Source organism: Fimicolochytrium jonesii (genome assembly GCF_025526975.1).
Source record: "Fimicolochytrium jonesii strain JEL569 chromosome Unknown EV422scaffold_22, whole genome shotgun sequence".
Taxonomy (NCBI): Eukaryota; Fungi; Chytridiomycota; class Chytridiomycetes; order Spizellomycetales; family Powellomycetaceae; genus Fimicolochytrium; species Fimicolochytrium jonesii.
In genome coordinates this window covers 327,726-346,268 of record NW_026515689.1, presented here as the reverse complement: position 1 = coordinate 346,268, position 18,543 = coordinate 327,726, and the positions used below count along the sequence as shown (strand labels likewise).

At 52.8% G+C, this 18,543-nt stretch overlaps 6 protein-coding genes across 6 annotated transcripts; 3 read left to right on the top strand and 3 right to left on the bottom strand.

Moving 5' to 3' along the window:
• Positions 1-226: 226 nt before the first annotated feature.
• On the top strand, positions 227-839 carry EV422DRAFT_589745 (uncharacterized protein; the record flags this gene model as incomplete). Its single annotated transcript, XM_053073511.1, has 3 exons — positions 227-324; positions 409-514; positions 588-839. The coding sequence occupies 3 exons, from the start codon at positions 227-229 to the stop codon at positions 837-839; spliced, it is 456 nt and encodes a 151-aa protein (XP_052923352.1).
• On the bottom strand, positions 485-3,260 carry EV422DRAFT_538400 (uncharacterized protein). The gene is made up of 4 exons (XM_053070971.1): positions 2,260-3,260; positions 1,918-2,205; positions 591-1,852; positions 485-517 (listed from the first exon to the last, which is right to left on the bottom strand). Exons 1-3 carry the CDS (start codon positions 3,154-3,156, stop codon positions 917-919), a joined length of 2,121 nt encoding a protein of 706 aa, XP_052923351.1. The 5' UTR covers positions 3,157-3,260; the 3' UTR covers positions 485-517; positions 591-916.
• An 84-nt stretch (positions 3,261-3,344) lies between these two features.
• EV422DRAFT_538396 (uncharacterized protein) lies at positions 3,345-8,073 on the top strand. Its single transcript, XM_053070970.1, has 18 exons — positions 3,345-3,638; positions 3,711-3,770; positions 4,109-4,605; positions 4,678-4,970; positions 5,031-5,407; positions 5,475-5,546; positions 5,626-5,657; positions 5,723-5,812; positions 5,880-5,960; positions 6,026-6,191; positions 6,249-6,355; positions 6,429-6,504; positions 6,574-6,645; positions 6,711-6,771; positions 6,827-6,968; positions 7,032-7,083; positions 7,142-7,538; positions 7,604-8,073. The coding sequence occupies exons 1-18, from the start codon at positions 3,479-3,481 to the stop codon at positions 7,929-7,931; spliced, it is 3,063 nt and encodes a 1,020-aa protein (XP_052923350.1). The 5' UTR covers positions 3,345-3,478; the 3' UTR covers positions 7,932-8,073.
• Positions 8,074-14,261, bottom strand: EV422DRAFT_538393 (XRN 5'-3' exonuclease N-terminus-domain-containing protein). Its single transcript, XM_053070969.1, has 8 exons — positions 13,976-14,261; positions 13,829-13,901; positions 13,442-13,759; positions 12,647-13,378; positions 10,576-12,578; positions 10,228-10,509; positions 9,962-10,155; positions 8,074-9,884 (listed from the first exon to the last, which is right to left on the bottom strand). The coding sequence occupies exons 1-8, from the start codon at positions 13,988-13,990 to the stop codon at positions 8,171-8,173; spliced, it is 5,331 nt and encodes a 1,776-aa protein (XP_052923349.1). The 5' UTR covers positions 13,991-14,261; the 3' UTR covers positions 8,074-8,170.
• EV422DRAFT_538387 (meiotic nuclear division protein 1) lies at positions 14,262-16,183 on the top strand. Its single transcript, XM_053070968.1, has 11 exons — positions 14,262-14,376; positions 14,449-14,586; positions 14,654-14,674; positions 14,745-14,883; positions 14,960-14,997; positions 15,067-15,106; positions 15,171-15,218; positions 15,287-15,346; positions 15,430-15,544; positions 15,616-15,660; positions 15,735-16,183. The coding sequence occupies exons 4-11, from the start codon at positions 14,746-14,748 to the stop codon at positions 15,839-15,841; spliced, it is 591 nt and encodes a 196-aa protein (XP_052923348.1). The 5' UTR covers positions 14,262-14,376; positions 14,449-14,586; positions 14,654-14,674; position 14,745; the 3' UTR covers positions 15,842-16,183.
• EV422DRAFT_569802 (uncharacterized protein) lies at positions 16,150-18,393 on the bottom strand (the record flags this gene model as incomplete). Its single annotated transcript, XM_053072802.1, has 2 exons — positions 16,150-17,461; positions 17,543-18,393. The coding sequence occupies 2 exons, from the start codon at positions 18,391-18,393 to the stop codon at positions 16,150-16,152; spliced, it is 2,163 nt and encodes a 720-aa protein (XP_052923347.1).
• Positions 18,394-18,543: the final 150 nt, after the last annotated feature.

Below are 18,543 nucleotides of genomic sequence, written 5' to 3'. Positions count from 1 at the left end.
CTCCCCCATCGACATGGGGCTGGGGCATCCAGGACAACCTGGTCATCATGGTCGTCGACAGCACAACAACTGGAGGACAGCATGCGAGCGACGCACCCCCAAGGGAGGGAAACGGGCTCCCAGAGCCAGCCAAGGCGCCTGGGCATTTTGTATGCACACCTTTCCTCCCGTTGAAGCTACGTGACTTTTTCCTCACGATTATCCGGTGTTCATACAGGGAGATATCATGTCGTCCAGGGAAACGAGTATCACGTTCCCACCAGGTTTCACCCCACTAGAGCGTATACTCCTGACTGCCAATGGTAATGTACAGAGAATATTAAGGTTGGTTCATGTGCAATATGAGGACTGGTTGGCCTCTGGCTCTGGTAATTTCCGTCTCGATATTCAAAGAGTTATGAATAACAGCGCCTACTACAACGCCAAGATTGTAGTGAAGATCATAAAGAACGAGAAGGTTTCCGCCCAAGCCAGCGTCTTTGAGCGCGAAGTTGACCTCTTGTTGCAGGACAAAGTAAGGACATAGTTCTCCCTGCATCCGCTTTCACCGCTTACGGCTAATCAACCATAATGCATCACATCAAAAGGTATGCTGCAAGGCAACGAGCGTTGTCACCATTAGCGACGCAAAGTATCAACGGATGCTTGTAGAGGAGAACATAGCCATCGGACAACTGTTTCGATATCTGAACATTTTGCCCGAGTATGAGCTGAAGAACGTCGAGAGGAGAGAGAACGGCGGATTTTGGAGGCAGTATACATTGAAGTCGCCTGGGATTGTTTGCGACATATTGGAGGACTTTCCAGCGTCCGTTTTTGAACTAGAGCCCAACAGTTAGAATATCTGAGTGATAGGGTATATCATGTAGATGCTCATTGTGTAGCCAAAAAAGTTAAGTTACAAGTGGGGCATGCTCTATATGATGCTCCCAGAGGGCAGTCTATCCACCAGCACCTGTACCCTTCGCATCTCGGCGGCATCACATCCTGCAAGAAGCGTAACGGCTCGCACATATCGTACCGCCGTTACAAGAACCAGCAACCCCCTCCCCCCAGCGATGCGTACGTCTGTAGACCCAACCAATGCTCTGGCGCCCTCAGTCCTCGTTGCGCCGTGATTCCGTGCAGCAAAGTATTCGCAAATCTGAAGTCCGGCCTCTACGACCACCCGCGCGAAGTTCTCCACAATTGATCTCGTCTCAGGGTCGTGCTCTGTGGAGGTTGAAAAGAGGACATTGTGGGTGTTTGCGTTTGTTTCGGAGTGTGATGATCTCACCGAAGCTGGTGATGATCGTGGTCTGACTGCTGCCTGATGGCTACCTGCCGCATGGTTGACTGCTTGATCACCCCGATTTTGAGGACTCCCTCCTCCGAGGTCCTTAGTCGGTGCCCAATCGTCTCCACTGTCTTGAGGTTCGCTATCACTTCCCAAATGCGACTTGTCTGGTGCTCCCGCACTAAGTCTCCGAAAATGACCAAGCCGAGTCTGCTTGCTTTTCCCAAGCGAGCACAACTTTGCAGATGTCTCGAGAGGCGTCCCGGCGTTCGTCATCACCTCGAGCGCCTCCAAAAGCTTCACCAGGTTGCCAAAGTATTGTACAGCGTGAGCTTCACCCATTTTACCGCGGCCAGCGCTCGCAAGTGTGGTCGGCGGAGCGAGTGCAGTGGTTGCCGATGTCGAGGGGGCGTCCGCGGCGGTAAGGGATTTGCTCTCGAAGAAAGAGATTGTGAAACTGAAGAAGACGGTAACCAGGCTCAACGCGCCAACCTGTATGCGCTTGTTCATCGGGCGTCCGACGAATTCCGCACAGTCGCGTGCGAACAGGATGCCGTCAAAAACTCTCTCCATAAGCTGCATGCAGAAACTATATGAGAAGGTCGAACTCAGAATTACGCAACTGATCCATGGTTACCAACCACATGCAGCCTGGGATGTGCTGCCTCATCCATAGTCTGCCCTTGCAACGTTTGCAGCTCCGCGTCCAGTCGAGCAAGGTGATTCCAAGGGAGTCCGTAGATCCAAGTACCGGCGGCATTGATCAATGGCTGTAGCTCATCGATGGGGAACCCCATTGTCCTCCATCTCGCACCGTCGGTGCTCAATAAGTCACCCCACGCTTCCTTCTTTGCCTGCAAGAGATCCGAGGGCAGGTCTCCGTCGGGTTGGTAACCAGTTGCGATCGTTGATTTCATGTCTTCGACGACCTGCTCCAATGTGAGTAAGGGTGCAAGCTGACATGAAAGACGAATCTTTCATACCTTCACGAAATGGATCACATTCTCTATATTGGTCTGCGTCGATCGCCACATCGGGACATAGTCCCCAAGCTCTTCATGATTCCCTCCTGACAGCCAATTGGCCGTTTCTATGATCTGGGTCGTGATCAGCTTCAGGTCCTGGTACGAATCGCTCGGGACCCCATTGACCAGTTGACCCAAGTTGTATTCCAACTCCTTCTTTTTGAGCTCCCAGGTTGCCTGCATTTTCTCCAATGGAACCCGATTTCGACGAGCTTGGCATAAGATCCAATCTGATATGCTAGATGCATCTAGGTCATTTGAGCTAGTTCCCCTGGAAAGCGGGCGAGATGGTGATGCCACCCCAGGCGACATATCGGCAGATCCAGGTGTCCCATCCGAAAACGAACTATGGCTGTCACTGCAAGCTAATCGGGAGGGCCTGCGAGAACGAAACTCTACTCCGGAATCGGACAAAGATCCGGACGCATGCAGGTGCTCCAAGCTACTGAAGTCGGCCGATTCCTCAGGCGGATGACTCTCATGTACGCGTAAACTTCGCTGCATGCGGGAGGAGAGAGATGCCGAGGTTCGCTGAGACTTGGCGTCGGGCAATGGGAATCCGGAGTCCAGCTTCCGTTTGAGCGGGGAAGGTCCTGTGGACACCCCGCCCCAACTGCCAGAGAAACCTTCCGCCTCTGTTGTCTTTGTCAGACCACCGGTAGGCCGGCTCCCTAAATCCACGTCGATTGCCATGGCGCTGTCCTCAATCGGAGCCGCCGGGCGAAGTACTGGGTCGGAGATTCCCACGGCCTTCTCGTGTGCGTGGTGCGCTAGCTTTGAGGCCTCGCCAAGACCGTCCAGCTGGTCCAGTGCGCTCAAGAGGATGCGGGCAGCGTGCTTGAGCGACGAAGCCATTGCACATAAGGCTCTTCCGTAGTCGAGGTCACTTGCCAAGTGTGTTATCGTTCGCGAGCGATGAGCCGTTGATGTTGCTTGCGAACTCCATGTCGAGACTCGAGAGAGAGAGCGCGAAAACGTCGAAAACGCGTGTGGATTGACGCGTGGGAGGTGTGAGATATCTTCCCCTTCTTCCCCCCCCTTTCCTCCTGCACTCCTTTTTTCGCCACAGGCCAACAAGCCACTACGACGTTGGCTTCTGGCTCTTGAACTGCTTTCGCTCGCTCGTCAGCCTCGTCTACCTTCTTCATACATACCCTGCGAGAAACTTGCAGGCAGAATGGATCCCATAACTACCCCGCTCTCCCTCGAGATGGCGGCTGCCGACTCGCCTCAGTTCCGTGCCGCCGTCATCCGCTTCGAAATAGACTTGGATACTTTCATAGGGTGGCTCGAGAAGTTCATTGCCGTTTGGAGACACTATTTTCGCGAGTACATAAGTAAATAGAGAAAGCTTTATTGTGGTTTTTCCTTTCATTTATTATTCTTGCTGATTTTGCTCAATACAACAGAGAAAAACGAAGCGCTCGCTGCTATCGTCAGCACAACCTCCGAAATTCACTTCCATCAAAGTATGTGGACTGAGCGGTGTGATTGAGTGGAGCGACCGAGCATAGCGAGGGCTCGGGGTTCGGTCCGGGAGACCGGGCATAGAGACGGAGCGAGCGAGCCACATTGCGCCGAAGGCGCAATACTCCCCTCACCCCCGTGGTTGTCGATACGCGGTTGGTGGTTGACATTCGACCGGTGATGGCTGGTGATTGATGGGTTGATGGGTTGGTGGGTTGATGGTTGTTGATGGGTTTATGGTCGATGGTTGATGGGTTTATGGTCGATGGTTGATAGGTTGATGGGTTGATGGGTTGATGTGTTGTTGGTTGTTGATAATACTGACGCTTCGGGTTTGCAGACCCACAACTGTGGAAGTCTTGCGCCAGCAGACTCCAAGCCACCTATCACGCCCAGAATAAGCTCGTGGACGACATGTTGGACAAGATAGAACCGCTTGAGCGACTTCTCAAGGACTCTCGAAGAATAAAAAGCGATCTGAGAAATTTCGAGCGGTCATTAGAGAGGTTCGAAACTGCGCTACAAAGGTTTTCCGCCGTCTCCCCTTCAAAGGAACCAAGTGTTCTCAAAGAAGAGTCGTCCGTGCTGTTTGAGTACCGCAAGCAATACATCCACGCGGCTCTTGGCATATGCACTACGATCATCGTATTCCGAACCAGTCTATATGAAAAGCTACTGGAAGTACTGCATGAGACTGCGGTTTGCACCATGCAGTTCCACAAAGATGTAACGCAGATGCAAGAGGTCGCGTTGGCGGATACCTTGGAAGCTCGCAAAAACACCCTCCACTCTCGCCTTCTCTCGCAAATTGAAACCAAGCGGAAAACCTTGGAAGAGGTACGAGAACAGAGTCTTTGACCGTTTGCAAGCAGACGGATGAAAATGGAGGGACTGACGTCCATGTATCAGGGCACCATAGCGAAATGCAATCCCGCACAAAGCAGCCCCTCCGAACCATCGGCCCCCATAGACTCCGAGGGGACCACCGTGTACAAAGAGGGCTACATTTTCAGCCGCGCAGCGCGGGGCTGGACAAGGAAGTGGCTTCGATTATCAACCGGGGGGTTGTCCTATAGGACTCTTTCTGTCACAAAACCCGGCGTGCTCTTGACGTCATTGGCCCTGAACGTCCTCATTTGTAACGTTCGCGCTGTACAAATTGAGGACCGGCGCAATTGCTTCGAACTGGCCGTTGCTAGAAGGTGGGATATCCCGAATTGTTTGGCCGTGAAGGCCTCCTTGCTGACGCGGTTCGCATTTAGAAAGCCCGTTCAGTTCCAAGCCGAGACGGAGGACGATTTGCGAGAATGGATATCTGCCATCGAGCAGGCGAAGAAAGACGCGCTCAAAAATCCGTCGTCGGACTTTGTCCTCAGCAACACGCCTGCCAATGGCACCATTATTGAATACGATGATGAGGGAGGGCCGCTCTCAACTATCAACGAATTGCCACCCGTCACGCCCGCGGACGGAGAGTCTGAAGATGAGGATGCTGAGGAAACGCCATTTGAAGCACAGCAGAACGATGCTGCGGCGGAATCGATGGAGTTGGTTTATTCGGACCCTGCACTCCGCAAAGAGAATGTCAAATTGCACCGGATCCTGCGCCAGGTTCCGCGCGACGATTTTGTCATGGATGGTAAAGTGGCTTTGTACGGTATTCGGATGATAGCGGCCATACGCGACCTACTAATCTTTCACTGCAGCATTCTCGCTCGGATGGCAGAAAGATATAGTGATACATGGCAAGCTGTATCTAACGTACGACCGGATTTGCTGTACGTACGATCAGCCCAGCCCTCCCTTGCATCCTCCACTTCAATATCCCTCACCTAACCCCCTCTTCCCCCGCACCAGTTCATTCGAACATCTTGGGGTTTGTCAACATTGTAAGCGAGCACTCGTCAATATTCAGGAATCATGACGTGGAGTCTTATGACTTCAAAACCTCCAGCTTGTGGTGGACACCGCCGACGTTGAAGACGTCGTCTTGAGAAGAGGCCCGTTATACAGCTCGCTCATCATCACCTGCAAGGACAACTCGGTAAGCCAGTCCCGGCTTTTGGAAATGAGCAGGTGACTTACATCTCTATGTCGCGGCCTATCAACAGCAACATACTTTCAAGCTGTTCCTCAAAGACGAGCAGAAGTTCAACGCGATCAAACTCGCATGGCAGAATGTGAAGGCTGAGGTACACATTTCCCTGCATTACCGCTACTATCTTTGTTCCAGAGCTAAGCCACTTTTCGAGCTTAGCCACGACTAAGTCGTCAAGATTTGCTCCATGCGATTCATCAACGGAAGCCTTCTCCGGCTCCTCGTTCCGTCGAAGACACCACTGCTCTAAGCCTGTCGGATGCTAGGGAACCCACTTTGCCCACGACGGAAGAAGAAGTACCCAAAACTGAGACAGATGATTCTGGTGAGTAATGCACCGAGCTGGATGTTGATGAAGCGATACTGACCAGTGTTTCATAAGCCCTACCCCCGGATTTCCAGGCCCCCTCTTCGCCGGTCGATTGTGGATGCGGAGCGGATCATCAAGAGAAAAGGGAGGTTGATGATATCATACAGGCACCGGCGAAGGTAAAGTCACTAGAACAGAGCTCCAACGCGCCAGGATGCGGGACCTAATCATTACTCTCAATGCACCCTATAGAAAGTGTTCGAAACTCTATTCAGCGACACCACGAAGTTCTGGGCTGAGCGGTTCCATCCACCCAGAGGTGAAACAGGTCAGTTGGACGTCCATGGTGATAGATAACCACTATCAGGCATTCGTGCTCATATCCTTGTTTCGTTAGGGAGGCAACAAAAGCCCTGGGTAAATGATACTCGTGAGGTCCGATATACGATGCCAGTCAACAACCCCATGGGTAGGCAAGGTCGAACCTAAGCACGTAACTCCGGCAGCACCTAACCTTTGATCCGTCGGCTGCAGTCAAAGTAAAGGAAGCAGAGGTGATAACGAAGCAGACTATCATCAAGCAACAGCCGCATATGTGAGTATAACGTCCGTTGACGTACAATCAACACCGAGACTCATGCTCTGCAAAGTCTTTACATCGTCCAACAACAATCCGAAACGCCCGCCCTCCCATATCCGGACGCCTTCTCTCCCGTGACGCGGTTCTGCATCACCTGGGTCAGTCCCACTTCGTGCCGGTTTGTGATCACAAGTGGGGTGATCTTCTTCAAGGTAAATGCGAGTGACGCGCTCTTCCGTGCTGGCAGTCTCAAGTGTAACTGACGATTGATCCAGAGCCCTATGATGAAAGGAATCATCAAGAAAGCGGCGATGGCCGGGTTGGCAGGTATGGCAGTGTTTCAGTGATTTCGGCTGATCCTTCAGGAACTAAACACAATCAACAGAAAGCGCCGCGCAGACGCTCCCCTTGCTGAAAGCGGAGGTCGAGCAGAAGACACAAGGGAAACCGGTTCCCGCAACAGCAACTCTACCAAACGGGTCGACGAGCGAAAGTGCAAAACGATCTTCGGAAGTTAGTCAAGGGGCCGCCACCACTCCTGGTGACAGCGCGCCACTGAAAGTAAACGGGACCTCAGATGGGACGAACGGGACTTGGTTTCGGGTGCTATTGGCCCTCCTTCTATGCTCTTTATTGCTTCACGGATGGCAATTGGGGCGTCAGGGAACCACACACAACGACACCCGAGACAACTCTTATACCAGGAGCCGTGTGGGAACGATTAGGGCCGTGGAAGCTGAATGGGCTCGCGTGTTGGGAGTCGGGGCCAATGAACGTCACAGGTACTGTAGGTTAGGGCATAATGTCCCGCATCGGAAAAAACCTTCGATCCAACACTATTTCGCAGGTTCCGCAAGTTTCTAAAACTCCATCATCCATTGATCGTACGCGACGAAATAAATGCCGAAAATTACTCTTCACCTTCGGCGCGCGACGGCCGTCCATCAAGTTCGTACAACGGTCCTCCGGTTCGCGCCAAGTACCGTAACGCCGCTCATTTGACAACATTCCGTATTCTCGCGGACCTACAATCGTACGTAGAAGACCTGAGGACGGAAATCAATGCCTTGGACGCCGATTTGGATGAGGTAGAGGGGTCCCTCATGATGGTGATGTGGCAGAACTGGTTACTGGACGAAGGTCGACCGGGATTACCAGCCTCTGGACGAGTTTAGCTAGGGCTTGCACCACGTTTTGTTGTAGCTAGGCGAGACGAGCATCCAATTCTTCTTGTGATATGGAACAATTTTTGGTTCGGGTGAAAACTCATAAGTAAAAGTCATAGTAAATGTTAAGGAAGTTTGCAAATACGCATTGGTAGAATAAAAATGCCTTATGTACACATTTCCAAAACTAGGACATCGCCAATACAATGTTTCAGACCAGCCCGGAAAGAAAAGCAGACAGTAGAAGATTAGATTTGCCCAGGGGCTTCAGCGCCTGCAGGTCCTCCCCCTCCACCACCACCCCCATTGTTCTGGTAGGTTTTGCCGCCACGACCCCGACCCTGATCGTATACATGGGCCCCACGATGTTGGGCCTGTCCATAAGGACGTCCATACCCTCCTCGATAATTTCCACCATTTTGATATTGTTGTTGGCCGCCATAGGAGCCCTGCTGATAACTTTGATGTTGCCCTTGTTGGTGATAACCGCGTCCACCTCGACCGTATTGATTGGAGTACCCTCGATTGACCGAGTTGCCTCTTCCGCGACCACGACCTTGAAATTGAGGTCCTCCCGTGTTCTGGACTTGCTGGAAGTGGGCTTCGGATGCGTCCGGGCCAGCTTGATCTCCTTCGGCACCGTTGTTCTGCGTGATGTTCTGCGCCGCAGCAGCGGTTGCCTCTTCCGTATTAGGCTGCGACCCGCGTCTATTGCCAGGCACAGCATTCTTGTTCGGCTGATGGCTTGCTGCACGCCCACGGTGTCCTCCAGCGCCTTTATGTTGCACCAACGTTGCGAGCTCGTTCGATGCTTGCGATATGGGGTTGGACGTCGACGCTACTTGATATGGATTGAACCCTCCACCGGGTGACGCGGTCGGTCTGTGAGCACGGGCGGGCTGCAGCATAGCCATCAGCTGTCGGGAAACATCTAGTGCCGAGACTTCATCAAGTTGTTGTTCGACGACAGGTGCTTCCTGAACCGGCGGTTGTTGCGGCGGTTGCTGTGGCGGCGGGACATATGGAGCGAAGCCAGGGCGCTGCGCAGAGTAGGGTTGGTAGTGCTGCGGGGGATAGCCGCCACCATGTGGCGGTCCGTAGTGCTGCGAATATTGTGGATACACACGCTCTGGCGGCGCAAAGTGTTGCTGCGGTTGCGGGTTTGCGTTGCCACCGATATGCAGCATGTTTCTTAAGCTCTGCGTCAGCTGCTCTTCCTGACTCGGTATCCTTTGATGTGCCGCTCGATCCTTTACGGGCACTGACTGCTGTTGTGCATATTGGGGCTGACTGGGAGCGGGCGCAGGGGCTGACGTTTGAGGCGGGGCAGGCTGAACATTGGCTGATTGTCCAGTACCTGCGAGCTTCTCATTGGGGACCGGCTTGGTATTTGCCACCTGTTTCTTGCTCGCCTTAGTAGGAGCTTGTCGCGTGTCGTTAGCAGCCGCAACAGGAGCGACGGTGGTGTTCTCGGCAGGCTTTTGAGATCGCTTAGTGATCTCGATCTGCACGCCTGACTTTGACGCGTACTTCTGTTTCGTATCTCCAAGATGGACGTGCGCATCCCGTTTCCCCGCAGGCTGTTGTCTTGGTTCAAAGCCTCGAACCCCATTAGGGCGTTGGTAGTCGGGTTGGTGTTGTCGTTGCTGGGGTTGATTCGCGTTCTGATAGCTGTTTTGATGCCTGGGCCCATTGTAAACCGCGTCGTTCTTGCGCTGTGGATTCGTCCAGGCGCTGTCCGTAGGCGGAGCATCGAATCCTTTCTTGTGCATCCACTCCTCCCGCTGGTGCTGTTGGTGCTGCTGGGCTGCAACCAAGCCACCTGATTTCATGGCAAACTTAGCAACGGGCTTAAATGCCGGAATGACGTGCACCGGGTGGGTGCCTTTGATCGGCGGCTGGATATGCGTCAGATTCAATAGCGACTCTCGATGTACCGACAGCCCACATGACTCCTTGCATCTGTGTGAAATAGGAAAAATGTCAGACCTCCAAAGCAAGGAACAAAGCAAGGAACATGGAGGTAATAGAAAACATACCGTCCACCCAGTGTGGTACCTCCCAAGAATGCTTTATCGAAGAGAACATCTAGGAATGAGCCCTCGAGACCAACGACCGTGCCGTAAGATCCAAGCGGCACACTGCCAGAATCCACCACAGATATCACACGATCCCCCAAATCAAATTTCTGATGGTTGAGTCTGTGGCGCGCATGAGCTGCCTTCAATACTGCCTGTGAATCAAGTCATATATCAGGTCTGTGCGGTGGAGACTCATCACGAACAATCAAAAGACGAAAACTTACCGGTCTCGGGACGTTCTTCACGATAACCTGCTTGTACTGGAGCGGTTCAGCCGCTTTGTAAGTCTCTCCAACCTGTCTCTCTAAGTCTAACACAACGTCCTTGGTGAGAGCCATGGTTTCTAGAGCCACTTTTTCGAGGTCTTTGACTCCAGCGTTCTTTAACCATTCCTTGATTTGAGTCATCTTCTCGGACGCCGACTGCGGCGGAAAAAAGTCGGTGTCTTGATAAAAATCGGCTTTGGAGCGTTGCTCAATGCCGTCGAAGAAAGCTGGGAATTGTGCCTAGTGATGGAAATGTTCCAGCAAAATTCCCAAATCGTTTCTTTACCGCCATTTTCTAGGCCCTACCTTGTAATCGCTTATGAGTTTCACAGCTTTCTGGGAATACTCCCAGCCCGTCGAAGTCTTCCTCGTGTACCCGAGCACCTTCTGCTTCTTTGACTCGAATTTGAGATTCAGGCCAACGTTGTATCGTTGATCCGACGCCTTGCTGATGACGTGCAAACTAGACGTGACTTTGGACAGCGCAAGGGACGACATCCCGATCGATTTGGCAACCTGCCAGCTCGGAGCGTATCGTTCTCCGCTCTCGGCCTCCATGGCTCTTCTTCGTGTGAAGTGAAGCTCTTTCAAGAATTCATCGTCTATGAGCTTGTTGAGCTTGATGTTCAGCTTTTCGTCACCGTAACCAGACACTTCAGCGACGTTGCCGTATTGTTGAAGGCCTAGGAAGAACACGCTTGCTCCCAAGGGGTAATCCACATCGAGGGCGGGAGCGGGTTGCTCGGCGTAGCGAGGATCCTCCACCTCCACCGACTCCACGATCGTCTGCAAGGCGACAGCTTGCTCTTCGCTGAAAGGCGCAAAGTCCTTGACCAAGGCACCGTCCTCCTGTAAACGCATACCTTTGAAGGAGCGAACGTGCAAAATGATGTCTATGGGACCCGTGATGGTTCCGAACCGCTTGCTATAATAGCCTTCGACCCTCTCGATGGCTTTGTAGAACCGATCTTGCGCCTCGGGGGCTTGCGGAGTCTTTACAACATCGACACGCTTCCCACTTTTCTGAAGCTCGTACTTGAAATACTCGTCTTCGATGAAAGAGACGTAAGCTTCCACCAAGAACGGCCACCCGTAATGGATCCGGTTGCCGATCAACCTCTTGGCGATTTCCTCTGGCGATTTGCCCTCGAATGCATTCTCAATCGAAATTAAGACACTCTCATTGGGGCTTTCCATGTTGAATACCTTGACGCCGTGGAATCCTAACGTCGCAGTGTGTGGCAGTGTATGCATAGACGGAAAGCCAGGTAAGGCGCGCACTCCGAGCTGAACACCTGAAGTCAGCCCTTTGACAAAACCTTCCCCGCCGATTGTCGGAAGGTTATATACTCTCATCTTACAGACGCAGCTGGTAAGATCAGGGAAGAAACCAGGTAGCGACGAGGGGTAGAGATGGGCATTCGCACTATCCAGCGTGAAAGCATAGCTATGACCATGGGTATTCCGGGACTTTTCTTCCCTAGTCAGCTGATTCTCTCTCGCTCCCAACGCAGCGAGGAGTCTCTTCTCATCGATGAACGGAATCTTCACGACGGCTTCCCAATCGGCTTTCTTTCCGTTCATATCCAATTCGAAATCGGTGGGATAGAAGTCGATGATGGGAGATGTCGGGTCCGTCATCAGACCCTGGAAGGCTTCGGGGATATGCTGTTTACTCGCAGCTGGCAACACTCCCATCAACTGATCAAAAGGACGGAACGGAGTGCCAATGTCGAACTTGATATCCAGGTTGGCAATGTTCACAAGATCCGTAATTTTCGGCCCGTAGTGGTATGGATAGAACCATTCCCAAGACGCCACTCCGTTGTAGTAATAGTATGCAACCCATTGCAGTCCTTCAACGTAGTGGTAAACGAATTCGGCCATCTGCTTTGGATCATCGTAGTTGATTTCCAACTTCTCCTTGTAGTACTCGCGCTTCCACTGCACGAATGCGTCGTCCACTTTCTGCTTCTCCTCCCTCTCCAGGTTGGCTGCAATCTCGTCCTCATCGATAACTTCCGCTTTGTCCCATCTCTTCAAGACGCGTTGCCGAGCTTCCATGCTTTCCTCGTCGTCCTCATCATCCTCATCGTCCCATTCCAATATGATGTGATGCTCAGGAAGTCCTTTCCCCTTCCCAATCGCATCTATCGTATGGTTGATGCCCAGCTCAGTGCTCAATCTTATTATGAACGCTCGATCCCTGGCGGGTAAACTCGCAGGAAAGGTCAAACGTCCGTTGTCGCGGGGCGCCAGAACGAATGTTTTGATTTGATCGTATATATCGCTCTGCTGCTTACTCAATACTACAGGGAAATAGGACTAGCTGTTGGTGCACCATCACAACGTGGACAAGATGTCATTATATTCGTACCAATTGAATTCTTGCGAGAGGGAGGGGCTTGACGTTCAGCGTTCTTGCCCCTTAGCCATTTGACGTCACCCACTTCAATGCCGAAAAGTTCGCGTTCGTGATCTCCCAGTTTACGGAGGAAGATCTCGCATCGGCCGAGATGCAGCTTGCCTGCATCATTGAGATAACCGCCGCCCTCGAGAAGCATTTGCTTGTACAGCCTGAAGAGTAACGCCAACGCTCCTTCGTTAATGTGCAGACCCGGCAGGCTCGGCAAGAAATCATTTCCAACAAAGTATGCCATCAAGATGAAGTCGTCGATGATCCTCTCCAGATCGTACTTGAAAGCCAGATTTTCTGCCAAGCTGGAGAATTCCGCATCGATATATTCGCGGAACAGCGAGAGGTGCATGAGGTAGAAATTCTGCGTCTCCAGATTGGCTCCAACGCTCGTCTTCCGCGATTTGCCGAACGAGACTTCCTCTCGCAAAAGAGCGAAATGCGGTTCATGGCTGAGCAGACCCAACATCATGAGATCCGCGTCGAGACCGTACAAACAATGCCGAACGTTCGGCTCGTAGTTTGGCTGCGATTTCGCCAATCGCAAGTATTCCATGATCTTATGTTCACCCTCGCCAGGGACTTCATGTCCTGATAGAATGACTTCGACCGAGTTCCACGCGCTGTCCTCACTAATCTTCTTGTTGATAAAGTACTTCAACTGCTCCTGGAGCCTCACCATAAACGGTGTTCCTGCAATGGGGCAGCGTGTAAGCTTACAATCTCAGATCGAGGGAATGGACGCTCGGAACGAACCAGGAGTGATACAATTTGAATCGAATGGGGCTTCTTTAGGGAGCTCCTCCCCTTTTGCGATTGCACGCTTGCGTTGCTCCGCGGTATCTCTTGCGGTTCTGAATCGCCTCGCACGTTGCTGGTTCATTTTGGCTCTTGGAGCCACTCCATCGACAGCCAAGAAAAACAGCTTTCGAGGCTTTATCCGCGTGAAGATGTGGTCGATGTAGCTGAAGATTGCCAAAAATATCTTGTCCTCGGTCATCCGAAAATGGACATCGTTATCGTTTGGATGTGAGCAGTTATGTATAATGCCGTTCATATCCAGGTAAAGGTTGTCTGAGAGATGGGTCACTTTAGGTCATTATCCGCCCATCAGCAATCTTTGCTCGGTGTTCTGAACCCTACCAAACTCCGGAATGTGGTTTTCCTGAATGAGCTGACTGCAGAGTGGATACCGCTCGGAGATCCATCGGAAAAACTACACATAGCGCCAAGACGAAAGCGGGATCAGTGTCGGCCACCGCTCACAATTTATGTGCCAAGTGCTCTCACCTTGGGAATACCCATCGTGGCAGAAGATTGGGTCCTAAGACTGTATGGGAAGTCGTATGTAGTATGCGTTACTCGCTCGACGCTCCCCAGTGCCCGTCCCCCTGTATATATACGGTATCCAAAGAGCGATACTGGACCTTCCTCTGTGGTGCGTGTGAATCGGGTGAAGCAGCTTGGAGTTTCCGAGAGGGGAGACTCCGCAGGTTGTTGTCGCACGTGGATGAGTCAGGGCATCTTGTGGATGAGCAGCGTCCAATTGCCCCAACGCGTGCTCCATATTCGGACCCCCAGATTCTTCCACCAACTCGCCATCTTGCCTCGTGAGGTCGGCACAGCACCAGAGTTCACCGCCATATTAACCGAGTAGTATATTTGCAGTAGGCAGTTATCGAGCAGCTATGGTAAGGAGGAAGCTGCACGACGCTGTTCGACCTCGCGAGCTTATGCGCAACTTGCAAGCCTTGTCCGATCAGCGTTGGTGGTTCACAGGTGCTTGGCTACACACAGCTATTGACTCGGTCATCTTCTTCCAATGTTCGAAGAGCAAACGAGCAAAAGGTCTCTCCTTCGAAGAAAAGCGGACTAGGTTGGCAGAGTTCTTCTACGAGACTGTAAGTGCGGAGGTAGGGACCACACTCGCAATTTCCCACGCGTTCTGACGAGCTTCCGCATATATAGAAGGACTTTTGGCAACTCAAGGTACACGAGGGGAAACCTTCCGGGACGCATGCGCGGGTTTGGCAGGTAACCTTAGCCGATTCTTCATAAGGATGTGGAAAAGATTGCCGCGAAGAGCAAGGGCATTGGTGAGCATACGTCTCGCGCCAGACGGTTCTACCCGCAGAAGTTTGACCCATGGCCAAAAACCAGTCGCTCAGACGATCAAGGAAGTCCTGGATAGTCTTGTGGTAATTTGTTCAGGACGTTTGTCTAGCTGTGCTGGAAACGTGCTGAAAATGATGCACGTTTGCACCAAATCGCTAGTCAGATAACATTGTGACAATGGAAAAGATCGGTACAAGGTAGCCTGGGGGCCGGTTTCGAGATTTGCACCGGACCGGCGCTAACAAATGGGATCCCGCACATTCCAGCAACTATTACTGGTCGTTTCCGTCGACTGCTGTTCAAACCGTGAGATCAGGACTTCGGCACTTCTCTTGACTGTATCAGTCCTCACGCACGACATTATGTACAGAGGAAGCGCAAAATAGACGAGCTGGAACAAGAATTGGACAAGTTGGAGGTGGGTGGGAGATACCCGAACCTGCAATGGCGGTCGCTCGCTGTCTAACGTAAACACATCTTTCCCAGTCAAAGCGCAAAAAGACAAAGTCGGCCGTCGAACAATCAAAATCTGGGTGCGAGGAGACTGTACGTTGCGCCAAAAACTTATTTGTTGCGGATGTAGACGGATTGGGTGGGCGAAGCTGACAGGCGCACCGACGATAATATAGGAGGATCGCGCTACTTTCATGGAAGAGCTTGCAGCCGCAGAAGCCAAGAGGAAGGAGTACAAAGCGGAGCTGGAGAAGTTCAAAGACTGCGACCCTGCGTTGATTGAGGCTAAGGGTATGGAACCTTTGCTTTGGCTAACGAAACCGCACAGCTTCCCTTCGCTGATGATAAATGTCATATCACAGAACGAGCCGTCGCAACCGCCAAAGCCGCCGCGAACAGATGGACAGGTGCGTCACTTACATCCCTTCACACACTTCCGATCCCCACCTCCCATGTCTCCAAACATAACCCGTATCTCCAGACAATATCTTTGCCCTTCAGTCATACTGCGGGCGCAATTTCGGGATCTCCGCATCACAGTTCGCGGAACAGTTTGGGATGAAGGATGATTTTGATACGCTTCCTTGAGATGATGGGCGGCGTAGCGTTTGTTGGGGAATTGCATATACGGACTCGGCAGGTTTCTTTTGAAAACATGTTGCTTCCTATTATCTTTCACGTTGGCGTGTTGAGTTGAGGCTGGGCCGAACTGTTCCACCAGAAAGGCAGCACTGCAGGGACTCGAAATAGCTTTTTGATGTATTTACTCTTGTCTTCGTGATCTATGAGTAGATCCAAAATTTGGGGTATACAAAGCCGGGGAGGTATCAGATGCCTCAACACCGACTTTCCGTATGGCTAACACATCCAGACCAGGCACACCGCGTCCAATATAGCTAGCGATGATCCTGCTCCCCCTGTTCCTCCCGGTACGCCCCCACCACCTGATAATGCCCCTGCCCCTGCCCCTGCCCCTCCTCACGATTCACACCATGCTCGCCCGGAGCATACGCCTGCTGCGGGGAATGCATAGCAGCATGTGACATGGGCGCCGACACGCCGTGGTGATATTGCTGCTGGGGAGAACTGTGGTAGGCGTATGCATGTGATTGGGCTGGCGAGGCAGGGAGCTCGGGGTGGGATATGTGTTGGGAGTGGTAGTAGGTGGTTTGCTGGTGGGGTGTTGGGGGGTGGTGTTGTGCGCGGGTGAGTTGGGGTGATGGGTGGTTGTATAGGGAAGGTTGGGGGTGGGCGTGTTCGTACTGCCTTTCCCCGTTATTGAGGATTGGGGAAGGGTGCGTCGAGTGGTGGGGATGCGAGGTGTAATCATTGACGATTTGTGAGATGTGGGATGACTCGATGGGCTGGGGGAGATGGTACTGAGAGCTTGGCGATGAATGATGTTGTACAGGTGATGCGTCGTGTCGGGAAAGATAGGCAGGATCAGGATTTAGCACCGCGCCCAGGTGCATATGTGATGCCGTCACCGAGCTCCCACCATCCTCTGACGTTGCTTCCCTTCCGTGCTCTAGGCTGTCCTCCTCCTCCTTCGGTTTGCACTCTCCATATGTCAAATGTGGAACCTGAACATCCGGCGTTATGGCCGGCGTCGCCTCCTGACTCGACGCACCGACATGCCCGCCCGCCCCCGTCTTGTTATGCATCGACGCATAATGCCCCGGCGCGCGCCCTCTCACAACAAGCGGAGCAGACTCTATCGTCGCAATCCGAGTCCGGGATCTATCCTCATGTTCCGCATACAATTCCGCGACAAGCACATGGTACTGCTGCGCCGAGCGGCGTTTGCCATTGTTAGCGGTGGCGGCTTTGAACTGTAGCCGGTCGAAGGTGACGGTATGGATCGTGTCGAGGTGGCCGCGGCCGTAGGCAGCGGGACTGTCCTGTGGCTGGCAGTATCGAGGCTGGGGGGTCAGTTGCGGGCCTTTGTCGCGCTTTGGCGTGCACTGGGTGAGATCGATTGGGCGCTGTCCGTTGGACGTGCGAGCGGTTATTCCGAGGCAGAAGGCAGTTACTACGTGCAGTTGGTTGTCTATTGCAATCAGACAGGGCAGTTCCAGCCGTGCTCCTAATGGGTCCAGCGCCGAGAAACCGACGCTCAACTGGAAGTAGTTCCTTCGATAACAAGTCCAGTCCCCATCTGCTACGAAAAACCCGCGTTCCACCCGGGGATTTATTCTGATGCTGTACCTACGTATGAAGAGAACGTCAGATGCACGAATCACAAGATGGAGGGAACATCACATAATCATATACACCCCGGCGACTTACACTCTCGATCTATCCATGCTATAAACAGCACATGTTTGAACTGTAGAGCCCCAATATGGTGCGGCCTCGGACCATCGAAGAAGCTCGCAGGTGGACGGCGATAACTGAGCCGATGGACTTGGGGAGGCGGCGGCCACTGCTGATACACTGCTCCAAGCGGCCGGAAGGGCATCAGCATACTCTGGTGGGCCTTGGGCCTGGTGTTCTTTAGGGTGGTCTCCGAAGGCTAACCAAGGGTTATTGTATCCGTGTTCTTCCATGTTTAAAGCAGGCGCGGTGTGCTCAGGGTGAGGCAACGTCGTCGTTGAAGGGTCCGTATGGATGGTGTGGGTATCGGCGTCCCCGCCATGAGGTGACTGCGCGGGAGAGTAGGTATCTTTTTCCAGCGATGTTGATGTTTCCCGCAATTCTGCGAAGTCCCCGTTCGTGACATTGGAAGCATGTGGGCTTCCAGAGGGCGACCCAGCGAGTTGGCGCTTTGCGAGGTCACCTGCGTCATTATGTTTCACTCTCCCGCGGACAAATCCGTCATGACGGCCCTCGTCTTCTTCCGTAGACTGCAGCCGTTGTGGTTGAGCGTATGCAGTCGTCCTGGGCCCATCTCGGAGTGACCCTACTATGCTGTTAACGGGGAGTGACTGTTGCTTTTGGATTGTGTCGTTTACAGCCACTGAGACGCCTTCGCTCAGCGGGTCCGGTGGTGGTGCCAACGCCGACGACGAGGGTTGGGACTGAACAATATCGCTTACGGCTGAAGCCTGCTGCTGAGTCTGGTTACTCCTCTCCCTGTTACCGCCGCCGCTTCTGGAGCAGTCAGAAGGTCTGAGGGGTGTTGTGGAGTCGTTATGCATGATGATTCTGCGTTGAATACAAGGCCATGCGGTCTCGTGTGCCCTCGTAATCACTCTGCTCTTCTCGTCTCGCACGACACTCCGATCAATGCGGGCATCCTATGTGAAGGGTTAGGGTTAGGGTGAGGGAACAACTCCCCTTTCCATGCC

What these genes read in the sequence shown, in the direction of transcription:
- EV422DRAFT_538400 (XM_053070971.1), bottom strand. Translation starts at nt 3,156, where the DNA reads ATGGCTTCGTCGCTCAAGCACGCTGCCCGCATCCTCTTGAGCGCACTG. An exon ending in ATGTGATCCATTTCGTGAAG is followed by an intron (nt 2,206 to 2,259) that starts GTATGAAAGATT and finishes ACATTGGAGCAG; the next exon opens with GTCGTCGAAGACATGAAATC. An exon ending in CACATCCCAGGCTGCATGTG is followed by an intron (nt 1,853 to 1,917) that starts GTTGGTAACCAT and finishes TTCTGCATGCAG; the next exon opens with CTTATGGAGAGAGTTTTTGA.
- EV422DRAFT_538396 (XM_053070970.1), top strand. Translation starts at nt 3,479, where the DNA reads ATGGATCCCATAACTACCCCGCTCTCCCTCGAGATGGCGGCTGCCGAC. An exon ending in GAACTGGCCGTTGCTAGAAG is followed by an intron (nt 4,971 to 5,030) that starts GTGGGATATCCC and finishes GTTCGCATTTAG; the next exon opens with AAAGCCCGTTCAGTTCCAAG. An exon ending in TCATACAGGCACCGGCGAAG is followed by an intron (nt 6,356 to 6,428) that starts GTAAAGTCACTA and finishes TGCACCCTATAG; the next exon opens with AAAGTGTTCGAAACTCTATT.
- EV422DRAFT_538393 (XM_053070969.1), bottom strand. An exon ending in AACTCATAAGCGATTACAAG is followed by an intron (nt 10,510 to 10,575) that starts GTAGGGCCTAGA and finishes TTCCATCACTAG; the next exon opens with GCACAATTCCCAGCTTTCTT. An exon ending in GGTACCACACTGGGTGGACG is followed by an intron (nt 9,885 to 9,961) that starts GTATGTTTTCTA and finishes TATTTCACACAG; the next exon opens with ATGCAAGGAGTCATGTGGGC.
- EV422DRAFT_538387 (XM_053070968.1), top strand. Translation starts at nt 14,746, where the DNA reads ATGTGGAAAAGATTGCCGCGAAGAGCAAGGGCATTGGTGAGCATACGT. An exon ending in ATGGAAAAGATCGGTACAAG is followed by an intron (nt 14,998 to 15,066) that starts GTAGCCTGGGGG and finishes CGCACATTCCAG; the next exon opens with CAACTATTACTGGTCGTTTC. An exon ending in TGCGTTGATTGAGGCTAAGG is followed by an intron (nt 15,545 to 15,615) that starts GTATGGAACCTT and finishes GTCATATCACAG; the next exon opens with AACGAGCCGTCGCAACCGCC.